The 25,058-nt window shown below is 40.1% G+C and overlaps 1 protein-coding gene across 1 annotated transcript in view; it reads left to right on the top strand.

Annotated features, from left to right (window-relative positions):
• The window catches only part of pdlim2 (PDZ and LIM domain 2 (mystique)), a 62,517-nt gene extending 48,496 nt beyond the window's left edge, over positions 1-14,021 (top strand). Inside the window, exons 7-10 of the mRNA XM_041788645.1 lie at positions 2,615-2,733; positions 7,822-7,967; positions 11,145-11,256; positions 12,926-14,021. Coding sequence (XP_041644579.1) covers positions 2,615-2,733; positions 7,822-7,967; positions 11,145-11,256; positions 12,926-13,118 — 570 coding nt within the window. The 3' untranslated portion in view covers positions 13,119-14,021. The remainder of the gene's footprint in view (positions 1-2,614; positions 2,734-7,821; positions 7,968-11,144; positions 11,257-12,925) is intronic.
• The last annotated feature ends 11,037 nt before the right edge of the window (positions 14,022-25,058 follow it).

Raw genomic sequence — 25,058 nt, 5'->3', positions numbered from 1 at the left:
CTTGCTCTAATGATGCCGTGTATGTAGAGAGTGAGCCCCTGATTACAGCACAGTGCAGCTTTAATCAGAGCTTCCTCCTCTCTGCAGCCTCGGGAACCTGCAGGGATTGTCCAATGACTTTCTCTTGAGGTCTGCAGCTCCCTGCCTAGACAAAATAACAGGCTTCCCTCCGCCCCTCCCTGAATCTGTTGATGCATGAGACGCGGGGGCAGCTTTGGCACTGCCATGGTTCGGTTTACATTGTTGCTCCGAGATCAGCCATGTGTAATGTTTGATGGCTCATAGCAGAACAATGATGATTTTAGGACAAAGATGTTTTGGGGTGCTTTGGTTTCAGGTCATTTCAAGCTGTGCCATGGTTACAGCTATAAAAGGCTGGCATTGCAGACTACAGAATGGATGCCTGAGACGGCTGAACTATTCTGCTGGTGCAGACAAAGTTTTTTTGAACTCTTTAAGGTCCCAGTCACAGAGGAGCGCTTGTTTTTTCTTTCTCCCCATTCCTTTTGTTTTTTTTTCTGTACTTCATTGCATTCCTCTTAGGTCGCATAGATCAGAGCTGTAATTCTCTGGCCGTTAGAGAGCATGAAGATCCATGCTCAGTAGCCAGACACTTATATAACAAAGGCTTTGTTTGCATTAGAGTAGATTCATATGCACATACTGTGTGGCTTCACCAGGTCTTCTTGAAAGAATCCCTAAAGCATGCATGTCAGTCAGGTATATGCCCCTGAGATAGATTCACAGCAGGAGAGCCACAGACGTCTGTATTCCTGCGCTCAGATGATATGGAGTATGCAATCTTCTGAGCCTGCAGTTATTATGCTGAGTTTATCCTGGGAAAAATCGCAGTGAGACATCCCAATGATCGCTTCTGGTAAAGGCTTCCTGGCACGCACCACTAATCTGCCCACTCACTGAGGAAAGAGGAGAGGAAAATTGGACTCAATTGGGAACAGAGACAATGTTCAAAGAGTTGTTGAATTGGAAGCGGGTGCTGGCATTGAATTCACAAATCTTCGACTCCATCAGTGCCACTGTGTCAGCATCCAGCTCCAGCACCAGCTCCAACTGGAGTCAGAGTCATGGACTGGTTCAGGAAACTGGGTGGAGGCTTTTCTCTGGTGGATGCAGCCTGATGCCAGCTGGTGTCAGTTGATGGGGAAAAAAGTCAGTGAGCGTTATTGTGAAACTCGTCCTCTCTGTGGGCTGTTTGATTTAACTTTTCCTGGACTGTGTTCAGACTTAAATAAGTAATAACTTTGTTTCCCAAGCAAACTGGAAGTTGTGAAACTGTTTGGGAACAAGAAAACTCTCATTTAGTTAAATTGCATGACCATGCTCTACTGGTCAGTAGATGGTCAGCACACAGGAGCTCCTGGTTAGATCACAGACCAACTTGTGGTTAAAAACAATTTGTTTCTTGGGATTCTTGACAGTAAAAGTGTCTGTGTTGAGTTATGTGCCGTGCAGACTCGGTCCAGGTGTGCGTGGTGTGTAGTGCAAACGCACTGATGACAACAGCTCCAAACAGAGGATATCTCTCTCACACTTATGGTACAATAATGCTTCAATAACCCAACCTTTGTCCACTATGTGCTGCAGCCTTTCATTTCTGCTAAGACCAGCTATAATAAAAAATGTCATTGGCTCGTGTCACTTTATGGGCCTCTTTAACACTGTAGGTATGTAGCGCCCTCTGCTGTCAAAAGATAAATATTCACTCAACTTCCTGAACCACACTTTTGGTTGAACAGCTCCTTTTGGCTTTAATGAGATTTACCAAGTGGAATTTCTTCTCTCATCTCATGACAGTGGACGGTGTTTATAACCATGAATAATTCTGAGATTTGTGTTGCATCTGGAAACCATTGAAGTATACGTTGGCTCTGTTTTTCCCATCAGACCAGCTCTGGAGTCAGTGCCAAACATCTGTTGCCACACTATCTATCATCTATCAGCTGATGGGCTGAAGTGCAGCGCTGCTATAAACGGTAATCAAGATAAAAATGTTGATCTGGGCTGCTGTGATCATCGAGACTGATGAGCCTGCAGCTGAGGAATGTAGGGCGTGACTCATGCAATAGAAACTCTGATTGCAATTGGTGCCCTGTGCTCTCAATGAGAATGATGATTTTTTTATCCCTTAGCTGAAACTTAGAACAGTATTTAAATCTTGGTCAAATATGGTGATGATACTGACAAATGCACTCCTGTATTTTGTGCTGTCTCCACATGTGTATCTTATTTAAGCTCCTGATAAATCTCTCCTGTTTTCATCTTGACTTAATATATCCTACATGTCCGTGTGTCTGACTTTGCTTTATTCCAGCTTGTCACACAGTACAGTTGGCTCAGATTTAGAGCTTCCTGAAACAAGGATTTAAAATTTGTTTGGTGCCAGCATATGGAGCAGTAACCTAGAAATACTGCTGCTGAAATTCCTGCCTCTCCTCTGAACATAGCTCTTTGTGTGGCTTTTTTTTTTTTTTTTACAGTACCATTGCATCATGGTCTAAGCACTTGTCTCAATAGATTCCTCAGCTCTGGTCTAAAGAGGCGGTTTCAGCCAATTGGTAACTCTGTCTTGTTTCTGTGTCCTCTTCTATTTCAGGAGTTCTCTCCTTCAGACTACAGGAGTAACTCTGTGTCCAGTAGAACTCCGACCCCACCGGGACGCTACTCACCTCACAGCCCCACTGACAAGGACGTGCCCATGTCCCCCCGTCGCAGGTGATGACAACTTTTATAACAAAAAACAAGGACACATGCTCATACTCTTTCTCATACATACTCTTACTCTTTCAAATCTCTTTAATGTCAAAGTGAAAACTGATTTTTACAAAGTTATGTCAACTGAATGAAATTATTGATATATATATTTTTAGGTCAGATCTTACAGACACAATCTTCCAGACACAAGTGCCTTTATACTACAATCATTTACATTTCACTGCACTCAGGAGATCCCTATTTCACCAACTTTGAGACTACTAGCACCAATTGGCTGGATCTCTGTTGAACTATGTCAGTCACTCTAAAGGAGGTTGTTCTACCCTACGTGTTTTTATTTTATTTATGTTTAGAATTCTGTTTTCACTTTTACACTAAATAGTTTCTTTGTCTAAAAAGCCAGATTATATTGATCATGACTGACAGAGGAAAATGAGTAAACAGGTAAAGCATTCAAGGGGTTGAATACATTCATAGGCACTGTAGGCTGGCTTCTCAGTTACTGTTTTTGTATCTGTTTTAAGTCTTTCAACAGTCATGCGGATTTGTCAGCCTGTGGGAAAATTATCCAGCTGGAGGGGAAGCAAAAGAGTACCCCCCTGGTTCATTAAATAAGTGAAGCACAAGTAATAACAGGGGGCTCTAGAGGTCCTCTCCCAGCATATTTTAAGCACCCAGCCCTTATTCTGGTGAATATTTAAGCTGTTATTTGTGGTGAGAGTTTAATTATGTCAAAGGAAATCATAGTTAATAACTAATTATTAAAAAAAAACAATTCTGCATCTTCATGCATGAAGCTCACTCACATGGCCTTTTTTAAACTGAGTGGATTCAAGCAAAGGCAGTCTAATGAGAGCTTTAAAAGCTTAAGTTGAATGAAAACTCAAACCTTAGTCATGAACCTTAAAGATTAACTAAACCTCAGAGTTTCCGTTGAGATGCATCTACCCTTGAATTTAAAAAATGCCTTTAGATCGCCATGGAAAGAATTCAGTGCTTTCCCTTAATACAATGATCACAGATTCAGCTGCACTCCTGCTGTTTAGAGCTGTTTGCAGCTGCACTCACGGGGACTTTAGAGCCTTTGGGAAACACAATCTCCTGTCCACCACCTGCACTGCAGTTTGCTTTTCCTGTTTCTCCCCCTCTGATGAGGTGCTACAGCTGTAATTTGACTCATTCATAGCTTGCAGGTGGTGACCACTGAACAGTTTTTGGAATCATTTTGACTCACTGATATTTTTTTTTCTATCAGAAAGGAAAATTTTCTTTAGTCTGTGTCTTATGATCCTTTCTCTCCACTGTCTCTGCTGGAGAGCTGCTGTGTGTGTTTTCACAGAGCAGGGTGGCTGACTTTGGCCCCAGTGCCCTCTCCTTTAGGTAATCAGACTAGATATGACGTGTCAGCAGCCAAATCCAAACTCTCCATATCCCATTCAGTCTTATTTGTCTCCCCCTGATCGGCCCCCTGTCTGCAGCCCCCAGCCTGCACAGAAAACCTCTCCCTGCTGCTGTCGGCCAATCACAAACTCTGTGACACCCATGCTCCCTCCCCTTTGTGTCGCATGGCCAATGAGTATGAGCCTGGAGGCACACCTTTCGGTCAGACTCTTGTTTTTCTGTCTCGTCTGGTTCAGATAGAGGTGTGTGTTCTGCATCCGCATGTGTGTGCTCAGCTTACTTTTCCATGTGAGTTACACCAGCAGGGTCTGAAACTCAGGGACAGTTGCTGAAAGAAAAGCTCAGCTCTCTGTCTTTGTTCCTCCTTTCTTCAGTTAGGAGGTGAGTCTTTTCATTTTGAGTTCTGTCATTTGGATTTCTTTTGTTGAACCAACTTGGGTTTTGCTCTGTGAGTGACCTTGTTTGAGAAATATGGTTGTAATTAAGCTTGTAGTCTCGGACATGTTTTGGCTGCATGCATGTGCTTTGACTAGATCAGTATCATGGGTCCTCAGAGCCCAGTCACGGTTTGGAGACCAGCAGCATAGTCATTGTGTAGATGTGAGAACATCTGAAAAGCAAGGAGACAAAGTTCTACTTTGTAAAGTTTAACTGCAAAACCATACATAGACTACTTTCTCAGATGAATGCCGTTCCCTCTCACCCTCTCCTTTGTTAGTTGTTTTGTTCCCTTTTGACCTGGACTTTCCATTTGTTTTGAGACTGCAATTTCAGCAGGGTCGGGGAGTGAAGCGAAAAAAGGGGGAAATGGACTGAGGGTGGAGCTGAACATGTGGAGAACTTGGAGGGTGTTCTGCAGAGGTCTGTTTTCAATTTGAGTCATGTTCGGTGATGCAAAGGAAAAGGGTCTGAGAATTTGCTCTCGTCACATTTTTTGTTGTCTTGTCTGTTTGCCATCTCTTGTTTCAGAAATGTTCATTCAGCAAGACATTGAGCCTCAAGCTGAAAATCAGTCTGGGATAATACATGTTGGAAAGCACATCGGCAGCATTGTTTGAGATCTGTACCTATTTATGCAGTAAATCTTATTTAAGGTCTTTAAAGCACATTGAAATCAATACAAAACTACAGTGCCTATAAAAAGTTGATTTTATTGGTTTTCTAAATCATCAGGGTCAATATTTTTTTACTAAATAATACAATAAAACTTTTTAGATGTCAAACTGAAAACAAATTTCTACAAAGTAATGTCAATTAAATAAAAATGTGCAAGAAAAACTGCTCAAGCTCAGTCAGGTTGCACAGGAAACAGGCGCTAACAGCCCTTTTCAAGTCCAGCCACAAATTCTCTACTGGATCGAGGTTCAGGCTTTGACTCAGCCACTCCAGAACATTCACCTTGTTGTCATTAAACCATTTCTGCGTAGCTTTGGCTGTATGCTTCAGATCATTGTTTTCCTGGAAAATAAATCTCCCAAACTGTAGTTCTTTTGCAGAGTGAATAAGATTGCCCTCCAGGATTTTCCTGTATTTTGCTAGATTTATTTTATGCTCAACCTTTACAAGCTTTCTTCCTTTTGACCATGGAGTCTCCCACATGTCTTTTGGTGAACTCTATTCAAGATGTAATAGGATTTTTCATACATGATGGCTTTCTTTTTTCACTCTTCCATAAAGCTTTGACTGCTGAAAAAACCTGCAAAATAGTTGTTTTTTGCAGAGTCTCTCCCATCTCAGCTGCTGAAGCTTGTAACTCCTTCAGAGTAGTCATAGGTGTCTTGGTGTCCCCTCTCACTAGTCTCCTTCTTGCACACTCACTCAGTTTGTGAGGACAGCCTGATTTACACGTGTGCCATATTCCCTCAATTTCTTGATGATGATTTAACTGAACTCTAGGGGATGTTCAGTGCCTTGGATTTTTTTTTTGTATCCATTACATGACTTAAACTTTTTAATAACCTTTTCTCTGAGTTGCTTGGAGTGTTCTTTTGTCTTCATGGTGTAATGGTAGCCAGGAATACTTATAAACCAGTGACTGGAGCTTATAGACACAGGTGTCTTTATACCACAAACACTTCAGACATATTTACTGCACTTAGGTGATTCCCATTTCACTCATTGTGAGAATACTAGCACAAGTTGGGTGGACCTCTGTTGATTTAGGTCAGTCACTCTAAAGGGGTTGAATATTTATGCAATCGTTGATATTACATTACATGTTTTTATTTAATTGACATTACTTTGTAGAAATCTGTTTTCACATTGGCATTAAAGAGGCAATTTATATTGACCATGATTGATTTATAAAATTAATAAAAAGGGATTGAATACTTTTTTAAGGCACTGTATAAGAGAGTCAGAGGCCTTTTTCCGGAATAGTTCTCCTAATTTTCTGTTCCTACCTTTAACTGAGCCCAGCGTCCTTTCATAACAAACATCTCCATGTCTTGGCTGACTGAGCCTGTCAGCTGATCACAGTCCAGCTGCGCCTGTGTTTTACAGACTAAAGTCAAAGCTTGAAACAAGATTTCTGCTGCACAGGCAGACTATCACCAGGTAGGAACCCAGCATGTGCTAATGTCTGTGATTCATAAAAACCACAGCCTACAAAGAGTTTGACCAAACAATGACTCTGTATCTGCCTGGTTGAGGTTCTGATCATCATCTCAGACCAGATTCTTCACAGCACAGGTGTCAGGTAAAAGAGCACATATCTTGGCAGATTTGCTGTATGTGACAACAGACGATGGGATAGCTGATTGATTTGAGAGTCAGGCTGACAGGTGGAGGGCATCAAACCACACCTGGCCTGTTTAGAGTACCTGGCCAACCGGTTTCTGCTGACGGATTACTCTCACCATCTCCCTCCAGACAAATACATAGATTTCCTCTGTTTTAACTCATGGTGTAGAGAGTAATCCGTATGTTTCTTCTGCAGAGGCAGAATGGAAGTGTTGTTAAACACATGAAGTAAAGTAGCCATTTTTTCTTCACACCAGGGGTGAAGAATTTGCTTGTAAAGTGAGCTACTGTTCTTTCTTCTCATTTCCTAATGAGCCGACTGTGAATTACCTGAAGGTGAAAGCTTCCTGTCTCCGCCTGCCTCCTCCTGTGTGTAAACTGACAGGAAACACTCACAGGATGACAAATTAGAAGTTGTTTTTATGGAGGTTTCTGGCTGTTTTGTCAACTATTATCTAAAGGTACAGATCTTATCTGGTCATTTTTGTCATGTCGTGTGCCAGACTTAGGAATTTGTCTAACTTATACTGCAGTGGCTGGTGAAAAGATGTAACCTGACATATTGCCTTACAGTACCTTTTAAGGTTACAAAGCCTCAGTTGTCGGGATCATTTCCTCTGTGTTTTCACCTCTAGGCTGTTTTTAGGTCAGAACAATCCCCTGGTAAGGAGATATGTCAGAGTCCTGTTGAGCTTAAGATATATGATTGAACGTTGTTTTGCTCTCTTGCCTGTGGTGAGCAATCTAGACTTCATGATCGCAGGTCAAAGCCCCAGAGGCAGCTGCTGCCCCGTCCTTCATTTCCTTTGGATTTACTTGAACTAGATTCACAAGTTTCTTTCAAAAACATACATTTTCTGCTCGACACATCACTAGGACCTCAAACATATCCTCTCAGTGAATGCTAAAACCCGTGGTCTTTATGATTTCTTCTTTTTTTTGCAGCTCAAGCTCTGACTTTGCCATGCAGAAGTTTGACAGAGATTCAGAGGTGTATAAGATGATCCAGGAGAACAAGGAGTCCCGCACGCCACCTCGTCAGTCCAACACCTTTACAAAGCTGCAAGAGGTCCTGGAGGCTGATGAGAAAGGTTAGAAAGTCCCTGCAATACAAAGCAGTGTGCAACAATAACAAAGAACTAATCCTGGTTAGCATGTAGTCCTCTAATATATCCACTCACAAACATTCAAACACACCTTCTCTAATGCAATCAAAATGTTTACTTGGTGGAACTTTAACTCACATGTTATAAAATCTTTGGTTTTGATGATTGCTAGCATCCAAAAATGATCAAAGCTTTAAAGGTCACATATTATGCAAAGTACACTTTTTCAAGCTTTTCTAACAAAAATATGTGCCCCTGGCCTGTCCACAATCCCCCTAAGAATCTGAAAAATCTATTCCCTACCCCCCTCTCTTTCTCCACCTGTCAGAAAATGTGCTGAAAGCAGCCATTCTCAGATTTTCACCTCATGATGTCATGTGAAGAGTTAGCCCCACCCCCAGGTTCGTTTGGCCCTCCCCGCTTGGAAGAAAGTTCTGCCCTCCTCTATTGATCCTCCTTTCAGCTGCCCACTATGAGGAGGATCAGGAGAGCAACATCCATTAAGCCACATCCATTTTCTGAGAGAGGCGGGGTCAGACAGCTCATCAACATTTAAAGCAACAGACACAGAAACAGCTCATTCTTAGCAGGGCTGAACAGATGGGTTGTGTTTTTTCACCAACAAACTTCACAAGCATGTTTTGGGGACCTCTGAGACCAATATAAACTTGTCCTAAAGGGATACCTGACCTTGACGTACCTGACATTTGTGACCTTTAAAATAAGCAAATCTATTTCAAAAGGTGCATTTGGAGAGGAATGAATCTGTCAATTACTGAAGGCGAACTCTTGCTTGCTTTCTTGAGGCTGGATCAGACTAGACCAGGGTGTCTGCGGGGTCTGAAAGAGTATTTGAAGTTGATAAATCAATTTAGGGAACGGTAAGGATTTTAAAAGTATTAAAAAGTCCTACATGCAAGACTTTAAGTCTTAAGTTTGATAGCATTTACATTTATAAATGCTTATCAAGTGAGGTAATAGGCTTTTGCTTTATGTCTACCTACTTAAAGACACATTATTCTCGAGTTTAAACCTGCCAGTATGTCTTTATTGTATGCTGTCAGAATTCACGGCCAATCTAGACTTCTGGAAATCAATTATTACTCAACCAAACTCAACTATGGTGAACTTTATCTTATTAGCTGCAACAGTAAAGTGACTACTACTGAAACTACTTTTTGCCCACTTATGTAAAAAAAAATCAGACCTTCCACTGACAGCTACTTTATGGTATCAAATAGAGGTGTTTTTTTCATAGTATGATTTCAAAATGGTCCTAGAAAGCTTAATTTGCATGGTACAACAAGAATCTGACCGTACTTGCTTTGTAGACAAATTGAGCCAAATATTGGCTTGACTGCATCGTCACAGCCCGTCGTCAAACGTCAGGCCCAAATTTAACCATCATGAACGACAAACGCTCTTATAGTGCAACATAATTAACGATGCATCCAAGACTGGCATATCAGAGTTTACTTGCATCTTGTGTGTAGTTTGACATCCTGACCTGATCTCAAAGACGTGCACCCTGACACCCACCAGGAGGAGAGCATTTGATCCCTCTCTTTGTATCATCATTACCAGAGTGACAATACACAATCTCCAAAACAAAATCCTTTTTCCCTCCTGGGGGCTCATAGCTGGGCTCACTTACTCATTTTCTTGTCATATTACCAAATTCATTCCTAGGAAAACAGATCAGGTGTAATCATTTCCTTATCGATACCCCTAACAATACTTTTCTATTGTTTGGTGAAAGCCAAAAAAAAAGGGTTTTTTTTACAGAAGTTGTAAAATCTGAGTAGCTTGGGTTCAAAAGATGAAAAGGTCATGATTCAATCTTTTTTCTTTTTTTAATGCTGAATAACAAACACCTCCACAACTGTAATTATTCAAGTTTCTCAGTAAAAACTGATTTTGCTCTACAACCTTTATTCTATGACAAAGGCGAGACTGAGACTAGATGAAAAAAAATATGTGACGACTAAAACTGACATGAAGTGTTTAGTTTGCATCAACATGACTAAATGAGAATGAAATCTAATTTAGTTCTTGTCAGACATTATAAATCCTTGATATTTCTCCACTGTGGGTAAATCTGTCAAAGCACAACGTTTCTGTAGTTCTCATTATCTCTGCTGTAGAAAGCAGGGACCCCAGGTTTGGCAGGGTGCGTAGAACCCACTAATATGATTTAGTACCAGATTCAGACAAGATAATAAATGTTTGGACTAAAAGTAAACACTAAATTGTAAGGACTTTTTATTTACTACAATGTTTTTGAGTTTTCGGGGACTAAAACACTAAAGGGTAAAAATGAGTAGAATATGACTTGTAAAGGCGTTCAAACTAAAGACTAAGACGTAAATTTTAAAAAGCTATCAAAGTTAACACTGTCTTGATGTAAGATTTAAATGATTGATGACATTTTACTCATATTCACGTAATTGGACCCAGCCCATGGTATTTCTATATTTATGACGGTGTTCAGGAGTTTACCTGCATTTTTGATCACTTAAATAAGTTTTTACCCAATATTTGAAGCCAAATAGGTCTTTATTTCAGTTGCTATGATTTTGAAATAGGTATTGGGATTATTTTAAATTCATTTCATGTAATTAAAGTTTAAAATTCTGGTATCATAGAAATCTTGCTTTCCCCTATGGATTAAAATGTCAGTGTACCTTTCTATTGGCCTTCAAATAATGCTAACTGCAACATAAAGTGTATAGTCTTCTGCTGTTGTTTGGTGACATTGGTGACATTGATTTAAAATAATCCCTGGTGCATGGTCCATCTGGCTGTCACCTGTGCAGGATGTGCCAAACGCTCCCCTGTGTGCATTTTACGTTGTTAATAGCACATGACGGTATGCATCCGTCCTCGTTCTGCCCCCTTTGCTTTGATAAATGTTGGGGTAAATAAATCCAGACAGCGATAACATTCTTTCATGACGCGATAATGCTCGATGTGTGCGAACCCATCACATGAAGCGTGTCCCGTGGGTGATGAGCTGTGATGATGAGTGGGGAACACAAGCACGCTGCACTGATAGGACAAACACGGTAATGATGTGATGAACAGAGAAATGCAAACCTGTCAGAACAGCGCTATGATCAGCTGTGCTCATGTGTGTGTCTTTGTGTGTGTGTTTGACTACAGAGGCAGCTCTGCGGTTCCCAGGGAAACTTTCGCCCCACGCCCCTGTAACGAGCACGGCGGTGGCAGGAGTCAAGAAACACCACACATGTGAGAAGTGTGGCACCAGCATTGTGTAAGTCTGTCACCTGCAGTGGCACGTTCACTGAAACAACAAAGGTGTGTGAATATTTATGAGGATGTACCCTGCAGGATGAGATGTTCCACAACTACTTAGCGTGTGTACGCCCGTGTTATTAGGAATACTTGGGAACGTTTCCAAAATAAAAACCAGTTTTAAACTTGACTGAACTCACTGGGAAAGCCTGTTTGATCTACAGTATATTTCAGTCTTTACTATAATATTTTTTGACAGACCATAAAAGCCAACATGAAAACACATTTTAAAGAAGTTAATGCCAGTTAAACAAAGTATGTAATGTAATAAGTGACTGCGTAAATACCCAACCCTTTAAAGTGACTGAACTAATTCAACAGAGGTCCACCCAGTTGGTGCTAGTAGTCTCACAGTTAGTGAAATGGGGATCACCTGAGTGCAGTGAATGTGTCTCAGCTGATTGTAGTATAAAGATACCTGTGTCTAGAAGGTCCAGTCACTGCTTGATCAGTATTCCTGGCTACCATTACACCATGAAGTCAAAAGAACACCCCAAGTAACTCAGATAAAAGATTATTAAAAAGTATAAATCAGGGGATGGATACAAAAAAATTCAAGGCACTGAACATTCCCTAGAGTTCAGTTAGATCCATCATCAAGAAATGGAAGGAATATGGCACGTGTAAATGTGCCTACATCAGGCCGTCCTCACAAACTGAGTAACTGTGCAAGAAGGAGACTAGTGAGAGAGGCCACAGAGACACCTATGACTCGGTGACACGGTGGTGGCAGCATCATGCTGTTGGGATGCTTCTCAGCAGCCGGCCCTGGAGGCTTATAAAGGTCAGAGGGTAAAAAGAATGTGGCAAAATATTAAAAAAAAAAAATCCTGGAGGGCAATCTTTTTCAGTCTGCAAGAGAGCTATGGCTTGAGAGAAGATTTGTTTTTCAGTAAGACAATGACCTGAAGCATACAGAAAAAGCTACACAGAAATGCTTGAAAGACAACAAAGTGAATGCTCAAAAGTGGCTGAGCCAAAGCCCAGACCTCAATCCAATAGAGAATTTGTGGCTGGACTTGAAAAGGGCTGATCCCGGTGCAACCTGGCAGAGCATGAGCAGTTTTGCAAAGAAAATTGCAGTGTCCAGATATGCAAGCCTATCTAGAGACCTTTCTACTCTGACTCAGTGCTGTGATTGCAGCCAAAGGTGCATCTATTAAATACCAACTTGAAGGGGTGAATATTTATGCAGTCAGTTATTTTACATTACATTTTTTATTTAACTGACATTAATTGACGTTAATTTGTAGACATCTATTTTGTCATAATTCATTTTAAAGACTACTGCTTACAGTTCCTGATATATTTGCCTCTCTCCTGGTCAGACTTCACAGAGAGGGAAACGTTTAGGAATTAAAATGATAAATATGACTTTATTTACTTATCAGACAATATTAGCTCTGTTTGTGCAGAGTCTTACAATGAGTAGAACTGCATCAACAATCAACATGTTACTGTCATGTATGTGAAAGATGTATTTATTTTGGAGTCATGATTCACTCTGTGAAGATGCTGATAAAGCTCAGATGCTTTTCTGTGATGCTTTTTTGCAGCTCTACAGTCTGACTTACATTCTTACTGTGTTCAGCCTCTTGTCTGATGTCTGACTGTTTATTTCTCCACAGCACGCTGGCCGTGCGCATCACAGACGACCACTATCGCCACGCAGAGTGCTACACCTGCTCAGACTGCGGCCTTAACCTGCGGATGAGAGGTCACTTTTGGTTCAGAGATGAGATGTACTGTGAGAAGCACGCCAACCAGAGGCACCAAAACCAAGGCAATCCCCCTCAAGCCACCTTGTCTCCCCGCTATTGAGTCTGCTTTCCACCACCACTGCCTGCTTGCTCTGAACCCCGAAGCTCCACCTCTCCTGACTCAGTTACAGACCTTTTAAAGGAGCGTGGAGATGGACACTGGTCATCATCACAGCACAGGATATTCTTTTTGACTCTCACATTCAAACATATTCTGCAATATAATGGTTCACTTTCTTGCCTTTCTTACATTTCTATGAGAATTGGAGCTTCCATGGTCTCTTTAGGTTTACTTTAGCTCTAGTGATGCACAGCTGCTGTGGACTTGAGCCACATCACATTAAACTAAGGCCAGTTTAACAAACTTCAATGCTTTAATCAAAGAGGAGCGGCTCTGACTCTTTGAGGATCCGGACAATCAGAAGCTGACACAAAGGGACCAAAATCTCACCTACACTGCATGCCAACATAGAGATGTACTGTATTCAGACAGTGCTGTGAGTGTGTGAAGAAGTGTGGTGGCTTCTGCATGTGTGTGTGACTGTGTGTGCATGAGAGAGAGAGAGAGAGAGAGAGAGAGAGAGGTGAGGAGGAGAGGTCTTGAGTTGTTACAGACACAGAGCAGTTTGTGATTTCGCTAGAGTCAGGCCAAATGCCCTCGAGTTTTTCTATATTTTTCTTTTGTAAGCAGAATTTAAGATTAGAAATGATGAAAAAAACTGACTTGTTTTGCTGTTTTGTTTATGAGGGACTATAGATTCGAACAATATACAAATATTTTTGATGTTTTTGTGATTGAACTGTATTCTATAATATAGACCATTTAATGCATATTGTATGCACATGGCATTTAGTGTGAGAAGAATTGATGATGATACTACACCTGTCCAGTAACAGCAGTACTCAGAGATACACTATAATGTTTCTATTTCATGTGGCACTTAATAAAATCGCACAACCTGAAGCTTCGTCGTTCTGGATGATTCTGTGAATTATTTAAGGTTAAAGTCTTAAAGTAAAGGTGACAGACATGAATCGATTTAATTTATTTTCCTGTAACGAGTCATTGCCATTCCCTCTGACTTCTTCAGCCCGGGATAACAAAGCTGGTTTTCCTATTCTAAAAACTTAATTTACCATGATAATGGGATAATTTTCTGGCAAAGTAGAAAACAAATTGGATCGGCCAGACCACGACACGCTGCCATCGTCTGTCTAATGAGGTAGGTTACACCTGTTTCAGTTTGTTTTGGGCTTTTTCTCAGAATACAAAATAAACTAGAAAAGCAGTCCGAGAGCGCAGACCTCCGCCATTAGCTCTATCTCCCAACAGGGAAAACTCCTTGAAAAACATTCTTGGATCCAGACGGTGATCTGGATCACTCCCAAAACCTAATTCGCCGATTACTCCCTCCCAAGTGGGGCAGACACACAGTGAGGCAATGCACTGGCTTTGCTACGTGTGAAAGTCATGGCAGAGGGTGAATATTCCTCTATTCCTCCCAACATTGTAAGTATTCTTGCTACAATTCCCTGTTTTCTCTCTGTTGCGCTCCCACTCGTCTCCTCGACCAGGCGTGCATCTTTCAAACTCTATAAACTCCAAAACTTTGGATAAGTTACTCATGTCCACCATCTCCTGGTGTAAAGTGGTAACAGCACAGTACTATCACCCAATAGTGCAGAATCCTTTAAAAAATTCCTGGACCAAGATGGTGAGCCGGATCAGTCCCAAAATCTAATCAGTTCTCCCTTATGCCATTTCTGACATTTCCTGAAAATTTCATCAAAATTCGTCCATGACTTTTTGAGTTATGTTGCTAACAAACAAACAAACAAACCCACCTGATCACATAACCTCCTTGGCCGAGGTAATAAATCCAGATCTTGAGAAAACAACCATAGATTACTCTTTTTTATGGGAAGAATGAGTCATTCATTTTGTCTGGGTGCATGTCTGCTTTGGGCATGAATGTCACCAAACTTTGCCTGCTTCACACACATTATATGGACAAAAGTATTCATACCAACAGGGACCGTAATGACATTGTATTCAAATACATGCACTTTCATATGGAGTTGCAGCTGTAACAGCCTCCAATCCTCTCTAATGTCTTTTTTTATGTTTTTGTGGGAATTTGTGCCCATTCATTCTGGAGGACATTTATGAGATCAGGTACTGATGCTGGACAGGAAGGCCTGGCTCTGAATCTGTCCCAGATCATCCCAGAGGTGCTGGATGGGACACTAATGCAGTGTTAATTTTGGCAGCTATTTTCAATTTTAGTCTCAGTCTTACTCTTTCGATTAAACGTCTTTTAGTTTTAGTGACATTATAGTCATTTCTACCCTTCATAGTTTTTGTCTAGTTTTAGTCAAGAAAAACTCAAAAACATTTTAGTCTAGTTTTAGTCCATAAAAGTCTTTACATTTAGTCTTAACTTTTAGTCCAAGCATTTACTGTATTCTTTTCCTTGAATCTGATACCAAACCATTAAAGAGTGCTCTTTGCACCCTGCCAAACCTGAGGTCCCTGCTTTCTACAGCTGAATAGCTATATGCATACATGCATGAATATCCAACAAAAACCAAATTACATTTTAGTCTAGTTTTAGTCATCTTGATGAAAACTTAACTTAGTTTTAGTCAGTTTTAGTCATCAAAGATCTATTTTTGGATAATCTTATTCTAGTTTTTCTAATGAAAACAAGGCTGTGGATGAACAATTTTAGTCATAGTTTTACAATGAAATTAACACTGCAGAAAAGTTCCAAACTTCCACTCCAAACTCATCAAACCATGTCTTTAAAGTCCTAGCTTTCTGCACTGGGGTACAGTCATGCCTGACTAGAAAAGGTCCTTCCCCCAACTGTTGCCACAAAGTTGGAATCAGAACCAGAATCTTTATTAATGACCACACAAACAATTTGGTGGAATTTGCTTTCGGTAAAGCACTTGAAAAGGACGCTCACATCAACTGTGTCATCACAGAACAGACAAAAACATGAGACATACAACAGTGCAACAAAAGGCATATTTAGTCCATGGCTTACATATTTAGTCCAAAATGAAGCATTAAGATTGCACTTCACCGGAGATAAGGGGCCTGGCCCACGCCCTGAAAAATATCCCTTCTCCACCAAACTTCACAGTTGTGCACAATGCAGTCAGGCAGGTTATGTTCTCCCAGCATCTGCCAAACCCAGACTCACCCATCTGACTGTCAAACAGAAAAGTGTGATGCCTCACTCCACAGAACATGTTTGTACTTCTCCACAGTCTAGTGTCAGTGTGCTTTACACAACTCCATCTGACACTTAGCATTGGACTTGGTGATGTGAGGCTTGCATGCAGCTGCTCAGCCATGGAAACCCATTCCATGAAGCTCCCACTGCACAGTATGTGGCTTACATGAATGACGGTGGAAGTTTTCACCAATGGAATCAGCAGAGTTTTGGAAGCCTTGGTGACTTTTACCCACCATGCTTCATGACTGAAGTGCTGTTTTTCCTAAACACTTCCACTTTGTAATAATATCACTTAAAGTTGACAGTGGAATATCCAGCAGGGATGAAATATAACAAAAGTCTTATTTGAAAGGTGGCATCCATCACAGTACCACACTTGAAATCACTGAGTTCTTCAGAATGACCTGTGTAGGATCACAAATGTTTGCAAATGCAGACTACATGGCTAGGTGCTTGATTTATACACCTGTGGCAACGGGTCTGAATGAAACACCTGAATTTAATAATTAACATGTGTGGCCACAAAAATTCCTGGCATGATAACTGATGAGCCTCGACACCAATCTATACAGCATTTAATGTTGGCATCTCCTACAAAGGAGCTCAAATCCATGAACAATTCTGCACACAAAGATAGACTAAAAGGCAAAAGCAGTGTTTTAAGGCCACTTCTGAAAGAACTAAGTGTTTAAACAGATCTCAAGTCAGCTGGCAATTTGTTCCAGAGGACAGCACCACTGTGACTAAACACACTTTCACCAGATTTAGTCTTAATTTTAGATACATTATGTCTTTTTTTTTTTTACCAAAGTTGTACAATCTGAGAAGAGCATGTGTTCAAAAGATAAAAAGGTGATGACTCAATATGTTATATATTTTTTTATTGTTAAATAAGAAACACCTCCACAACTGTAATTTAAGGCCCATGCCTGAGGATCTGAGGGTCTGACTGCATGATAGTCAGTAAGGAGGTCAGAAAGACATTGGGAGCTAAACTATTCAGAGAAGTCGAGCAAAGAGGGTGTTACAGTAGTCCAGTTTAAATGCATGAATTAGCATTTCAGAGTCGGACTATGACATGAAGTACCACAGTTTAGAAATATTCTTCAGATGGTAGAATGATTTTTTGTAGCAGCTGTTGTGTGATTTTGGAAGTTCAGATTAGATTCAATGATGACACCTAGATATCTGATGTTCTCGCTGTGCAGTAGGAACGATGATGACGTGGAGATGAATCCTCTGTTTTTGTGGACCTACTATGAATATTTCAGTTCTGTCTTTGTTTAGTTGTAAAAAATATGAGACAATGCATTTTACTAGATACAGAACTAATGTCATCAGGAGAAAGTGAAACATAAAACTGAGTATCATCGGCATAGCTAAGAGATGTGTGTTTGTATGATGAAACTCAGGTGTATCATGGTGTAAAAGGATGTTATGATCAACTGCATCAAATACAAACTTTAGTCTAGAAGTACTAAGATGGAAAGTTTGTTGATTTTGAGGTCACTGATTATGTTTACTAATGCAGTTTCAGTGCTGTGATTGGTTCTGAAACCTGACTGGTAAACATCATTTAGATTATGGTAGGTGAGCTAACTGTAATTGTAGACGACTTTCAGTTATTTTACTGATGGCAGGATGATTGGAGATAGGTCTGTGACGGTTGATTATTGATGGGTCACATTTGTTGTAAACTTCATATAAAAAGCCTCTTTCAGGTGAATGGTCTTTTTGACTTATAGTTGAAAATACATAACAGATTATGAAAATATACAAAGTTAATATGCAGATTCAAATGTCTCCTCTGATCAGTGTTAAATTTGAAGAAAATCCTTCAACAAGCTCTTGAGATATGGCCTTTACAAGCAAGCGATAAACATGAGGTCTATCATACGACCTTCAACTTTAATAATGGAATGAATTCATCCTTGAGTCAGAGTGGATATCAAAAACATAATCCCTTTAGTCTCGCTAATCGCAGGCACAGACATAAAAGGGTTGTTGTGTTTGAATCGTTCAGCCGCTTTCTGTTTTGGCAACGCCAGTTCTTCTGCACACGAATGATCTCACACAGTTACACACAGTACAATCTACAGAGATCGTCATCTTTTAAGTTTGATATAGAGCTGTTGTCAGTCTGCTTCCTGATTCCCAGGTTATGATAAATGACTTCTGGATGAAGTTTCCAATCTAAAACAGGAGGGAGCAGCATTTTTCTGTTTTTAGAGGACAGGTTTGACAAGGAGGCTGTCACCAAACTCAGTGATAGTTAGCAGAGTTAGAGTGTGAGATAAAAAGTCCAGTTTCCTTGAAGGAAGTTTGAATGTTTGATTTAAAGCTGAATGTATCAAACACGTGTTTGGTAGAAACAGGCGTAACCAAAGCTTATTTGACCTGTTCTACTGAAAGCTTATGAAGAAGAACAGTCATGTCATTTACTGTACTTACCAGGCGGGGGCAGCATTGCTTTAGTCTAAAAAGTGCATTTAACATCCTAAGACCCTTCACACACCTGAGGACATTACACCTCAGCCTTTCTATCACATAGAGATCATGTCTGATACTAGGCTTTTTTAGATAATTGTACACAATGTCCGCTCAACGGACTTTTTGTTGATGTTTTAGGGAATTTGCTTGGAAATCTTAAATATTTTTAATGGAAAGTTTTTTTGTTTATTTTGTGTAGTTTCACTGAAAGTTTGGCTTGAACATTTGTTTGGATGTTTGGGGGGGATTTGTAAATTTTCTGGCATTTTAAAGTAAATTTTGAAAGTACTTTTATATTTTTGGCAATTTGATCAGAATTTTTTTGGAGGGTTATGGTTTTGATATTTTTTAGGTAATTTCATGGAAATTCATTTGTAAATTCTGGGGAATTTGGGAATTTTAGGTGAATTTGTTTGGCTGTTTTAGGGAATTTCAGTCATTTCATGAAATTTGGGGAAATTAAAAGTAATTTTGAGGAATTTGATAAAAAATCTTTGGGGGATATTTACTTGATTTTTGGGGGAATTTGCATGGAATTTTACAGGGGTTTTTTATGATTAAGTTTCACTGAAACATTTGAAGAAATTAATGGTCCTTTTTTCCTTTAAAAAGTGTTTATAGAAATGAAAGCTTCTTTTTTAAGGGACTCTTTGTGGATTTTGGTGAGGGAAATATCCAAGAAATTCAGAACGTCAATAAGTGAGCAAAATTGCTGAGAATAGCATCAAGACTAGCACCAGTGCAACTGACCCGCACACACACATTGACAATATCAGTAAATCCCAGGTGTGGAGGGCTGAATCTCTGCAGGAATCCAGTGAAATCTGAGCAGGCCTGCTACCCGGTAATAAGTGATTAATTTTCAAGTAATTCCTCATAATAATTCCTGGTAATTAGGTGGCATTTTATCCTAACCTTAACTCGATCCCTCTAACCCTAACTCTGACCCTCATAATATTCTGGCAATGCTCAGATAATGCGGTGGTAATTTACTAAGTATTTTCTTAGAAATAAGATGATAATATTACACACAAGTTTCTTGATAGTCCCCAGGTAGTTTCTTTAATGTTGTGGGCCAAAATAAAGTGAGTCCTTCCTGAATAATTTTCAAGTAATTTAAGAGTTAAGGGGGTTAAAATACCTCTTAATTACCAGAGAACTGCCAGGGTTAGGGTAAGAAGGAATTACTGATAATCAATACATCATTACAAGGGAAATACCTCCTTAATATTACCATATTTCCAAGTTATTACCTTGTAAAAAACACATACAAGGTAGAAACATTATTCATCTAATTACCATTTATTACTATAAAATGACTCGGTAATTAGGGCCCACCAAAATAAAGTGTTATCAAATCATGACATCCGCAAACCTCTCTCAATGACTGAAACATTTCTTACTGACTGAACAACGAACCAACTGGCCGATTTACAGCCAAAACACCTGCTCTAAATCTGAGGCAGTGCTGAGTTTTCTGCAGAAACAGGACCTGCAGAAGACTTGTTGTCAAATCTACTTCCTGCTCAAAGACAAGGCCGAGCTTTTAAACTTTTCAGATCTGACTTATTCTTAATAAGCGGTCCATTTCAAACTAAAGCTCAGGTCTCAAGAGCTTAAACTTTGGAAGTTAAAGAAATTATAAGCACTCAGAAGCTTACCTAAGACTATAAATAGCTCTATTTTTATCACTCAGTAACTTTGCAATTTTGTATAGTATCTAAAAAGAAATCTGGAAATGAGGAGGAATTAGGATTTAAAACAGCCACGCCTGTAAATAAAATGTAGAAAGTAAAATAATTCTTCCTTTAATATTAATCCTGAAGATTAAACCTCCTTGCTTTAAATCCTGCAGCATCAAAGGCCAATCCTTTAACCATGCACCACTGCATCATTAAGCACTACTTACCACTTCTGCCTCTACGTCTCCTGCCAATAATAACTCTTAATGATGGACAAAGATATTTAGTGCTAAGAATATGGCTCCACATTATGATTTGATAACCCCATAAACTGCTGAACCAGCGGGTTTAATGCCCCCATAAAACCTTAATTCAAACCATGCATGCAGGAAGTGGAAAGACTTGTTAGACTGAGAGGGGGCGGGGCTTCTGTGTGCTCCTCATTGTACCACTAGATGTCATGGCCTCCTTGATAAAGACACCATGGAGCATGCAGTGGGCCTGTTCAGAGTTTTCCTTTGTTTATACTCCAGTAGAAGCTTCACATATGTCTCTATCTGAGCTGAGTCTCCCTCAAGTTTACATCTCTGATTGCAGCAGAAATAAATCACTGTTTTTCTACACAAATGTATGATTCTAAGGACTGTAGGAACTGTGTGCTCTGTCTTATATCTCGAAAGCTTGCATAACTTCCTCCAAACTCTCCCCAAAGACATTATCTCAGCTCTGCTTGTTGAGCCTCGGAGCTGCTCTGCGTTCCACCTTTCCTCTCCCCTTTCTTTCTCAACACCCCACCTGGAATGGAGTCCAGATGTGGATGAAGGAGACGGAGAGAGATTGCTTTGCTTCACTATAAGGAGTGAGAGAGTGCTGCAGAGAAAATGTTGGAACGACATTAAAGTTTGTCTGGTTGCCATTAAGTACAATTTGATGTAATGTGCAGTTTGGGACGTGACATTTTAAATGGAAACTGTGCTCTCCAGATGAGACAGATTTGGGCCTTGCACAGTCAGAGGGGGGTGTTGTACTTGAAGCTTTATTTAACAGCTTGGATAAACAGCCCTCTGTTTCAGGCGCCCATCCACTCCTTGTGCTTTATTTCAATAATCACGCTGGCTTTCCAGGGTACAGTATCATATACAGGAATAACAAACCCAGGGTCCGCCGTGCGGGTCAGAGCACAGAGCACCATTATTCTGCAGGCCGCGCTTGCATGACTGAGGTGCCTGCAGTCTGGATTTGTCAGCGAATGCACGTCAAGCCCAATTGCAGAAAGTTTCTTTTCAAAAGCTTTCCTGCCTCACCTTCTCATATTTTGAAATTCTCTCCAGATTTGGATCGCTCAGCTCTCCAGCCTCTCGGATATCAAACAGTATTTTTAAAAGAGAGATGTATTCTGGGAACTTTCCACACACACAGGCTAAACTGTAAAAAGCAGAGCTGGAGGAAGTTTATGATCCTGTGTAATTTTTGGAGCCTGACTTGGATTCTTTCAGGAGGAAATTCCTTATTTATTTTACAAAAATGATTGTTCAACAAAGGATTTCACTTATTACAATGTTTTTCTTATCAAGTATCTCTAAATCTAAGGGTTTTATTTGCCTTACATGCCTGAGCAATAGCTCATTTATCTTTGATAACACTCACATGACTGCCTTTGAATTTGCCTCAAGTCCTTGTTAATGTTCAAGAAAACAGATTTGAGAAAGTGTCTCAGAGCTTAAACCATCTACTGAAATATTTATTGGCAGCTTGATGTTGCCAGTGGCCTCCACGTAGACATAAAATAAATGCTACTTAGGACTGGAAAAATCTACCACTAAGTCACCTGAGAAGTTTACCATCTGACAGCCCAGTCTCATTTAATTTCCAGAATCAGATTGTTCTGCACGACCATAACTCTCTCTGTGCAACAATATTGAGTTTAGTGAAGTGTATCTGTAAAAGTCTTCACTTCCTCTCCTCCCCGCTGATTGAATGAAAGTCCTTTGATCCATTTACACACACACACACACACACACAATGCACCAAAGGCCCTCAGCGTCCATTCATAACTTCAGTTTGGAACCAGGACCTTCCTGCTTTCTACAGCCTGGATGGGAATAGAGAATTTGCACCAATAAAGAGACAAAAACAGCAACAGTTCAGTGACAAACCTGTCAAATATTCCCACTGGGCCATCATAACTTTACCCCCTCAGAGTAACTATCAGTTTAGACTTTATTTCTTAAAGTGACCGAGAGCGACCTGAGCTGCATCCTAAACCACATAGGTGCTGCCACCAGAACTGAGCACCTGACAAAAACAAGGTGTGATTTATGATATCAAAGTGTGTGTGTTGGATCAGTAGCATTGGTGCTAGTCATGACCAACAGGTGCCTCATTCTGGACTTGAAAAGTGAAACTATTACTGGGTTCTGGTACTTATTAATGCTACTTTTTAACACCATTTAAACACTTTTTCCACTAATTTTTGCTACTTTTTTGTGCAACTTTTATGACATATTTCTTCCACTGTTTCAACACTTTTCACCCCTTTCTGCAATTTTAGCCCTAATTGGCCACTTCTTTCTCTACTTAATCCCATTTTTGCCACTCTATGACCATTTTTTGATGCTATTTTGCCACTTAACGCCCTTTTTGTCACTTAATTTGGCACTACAATTCTCTTCTTGCCATTTTTTGTCCATTTTTGCAACTGTTTTTCCACTTTACCACTTGAACACCTAAACTATTTACCGTTTACTTCAGTTTGGCAATTTTATCCAATTTCTGCAGGTTTTAGCTCATTTTACCACATTTTTTGCCTCTTTTTGCCTGTTTTTGCTCATTTTTATTGCATTTTTGACCAATTTTCTCTGCGTTTAGCCAATTCTTACCACCTTTTGCCACTTTTAACCAGTTTTTGCCACGTCTTACTAGTTTTTTCTCACCTTTTTGCCACTTTTTTGCCTATTTTTGCCACTTTTTGCTACTTTTTTGCCACTTTCACCCATTTTTTTGTCCATTTTTACCCTCTTTTCCACTTCCTGCTTATATTTACCACCTCTTTGCCACGTTTTACACTTCTGCCCGTTTTTGCCCCTTTCACAATTACTATGTGATTATTTTCTATTAATGTTGTCTGTTTTTTTCTGCTTTATTTTCTGGAATCCTGATGTCTGTGCACATCATGGCTTAGCGTTCAAGGCTGATAGTATTTTCTTATTGTTTCTTTCAATGTGCCATCCACATTGTTCACATCAGTGACAAAGCTAAAGGTAATTCTGTTTTAAGAAAAGAGGTTAACGTTTTTTAAAAGTCTGTATTTGTACTATAGTATAAATAAATGATGTGCATTTTTTGTTGCTTTGATAAGAGTGGTTATTACTCAGGTAAAAGATAAATTATTTGGGCACACCGGTAGTCGAGTGGTTAAGGCACGCACCATGTACGTGGGCAGCCTGGGTTTGAATCCGGCCTGAAGCCCTTTGCCGCATGTCTCTCCCCCACTCTTGTCCTTCTCTATCCAATAAAAAAGGCCCAAAAACAACTCTTTAAAAAAAAATTATATATATATATATATAGTTCTCACAGCATAATTTTACAGTGGATCATAATCTTACTGACCTCCATGGGCCCCCATTTGGCTAGGCCCCAGAAAGCTCCCCTGTTATCCCCCTATGGCTGGCCTTGCTGCCTACTACTAGAGGTATACGGTTTAACAGTTAACGTCAGATCCCTCTGTAGTTGACACGAGATTTACTGGTAGGTTGAACTAATTATTGATATTTTCAGCAGTTTAGGTTCACAATCCCGGTCAAATGCCTTATCTAAACTGTAGTAAAGCCACTCACAACCAGTTGCCCCTGTAGCTGTCCTTAATGCTGCCATTACACTCTTAAATCAGAATGTAAACAGTAAACTGACAGCATCTCAAAGGATCCGCATGGTTGAGCAGCATTTTGATCTAGAAAATAGTGATAAAGATGCTTGTAGACTGTGTTAGATTATACTCACATATAACTGGAGCAGTGAGTGACAGCATTCAACCCAGACGTGGAGGATAGAAGGCCCATGATGCCACATTCTGCAGGATTTTAGCAGTTTACTGTGTTTTCTTAGGCTTTGTCCATACGTAGGCAGGTACTTTTAAAACCAGGTGTTTTTCCTCAACCCTGTTAAAGACAATCCTGCCTACATGCAGCGTTATAGAAACATCTTCATCCACTTGAAGACACAAAAATGCTCTGCAGTAAAATCACACCATGCCAGCAGAAGTCTGTCCTTTAGTGTGCTAAGTCGCTAACTCACAGTCAACAAAAATGTCCTTGATGTGCCTCCGGTGATGACCATCTCATTTTCAAAGTGGTCTCATCAACCTGAAGTGGGTCTTATCAAAACGGCTGCCGTTGAGTTGTGTGTTTGTAGTGTTAAATAAAGCTGAAGCTCTGTCGTCCAATCAGATGTCTCTGTTTATAAACACCATGGAAGAGCAACTGTGCTAATATATGTAAGCATAGAGAAAGCTCTGTAGCAAGTCCAGTTAGCACAAGTTTGGCCCAGCTCCGTTATTGGAATGGATGTTGGTACAGTCTAACT

This window comes from Cheilinus undulatus, linkage group 5 (assembly GCF_018320785.1).
Source record: "Cheilinus undulatus linkage group 5, ASM1832078v1, whole genome shotgun sequence".
NCBI lineage: Eukaryota > Metazoa > Chordata > Actinopteri > Labriformes > Labridae > Cheilinus > Cheilinus undulatus.
Note: the sequence above shows the minus strand (reverse complement) of the source record. Positions and strands in the feature narration are given on the sequence as shown.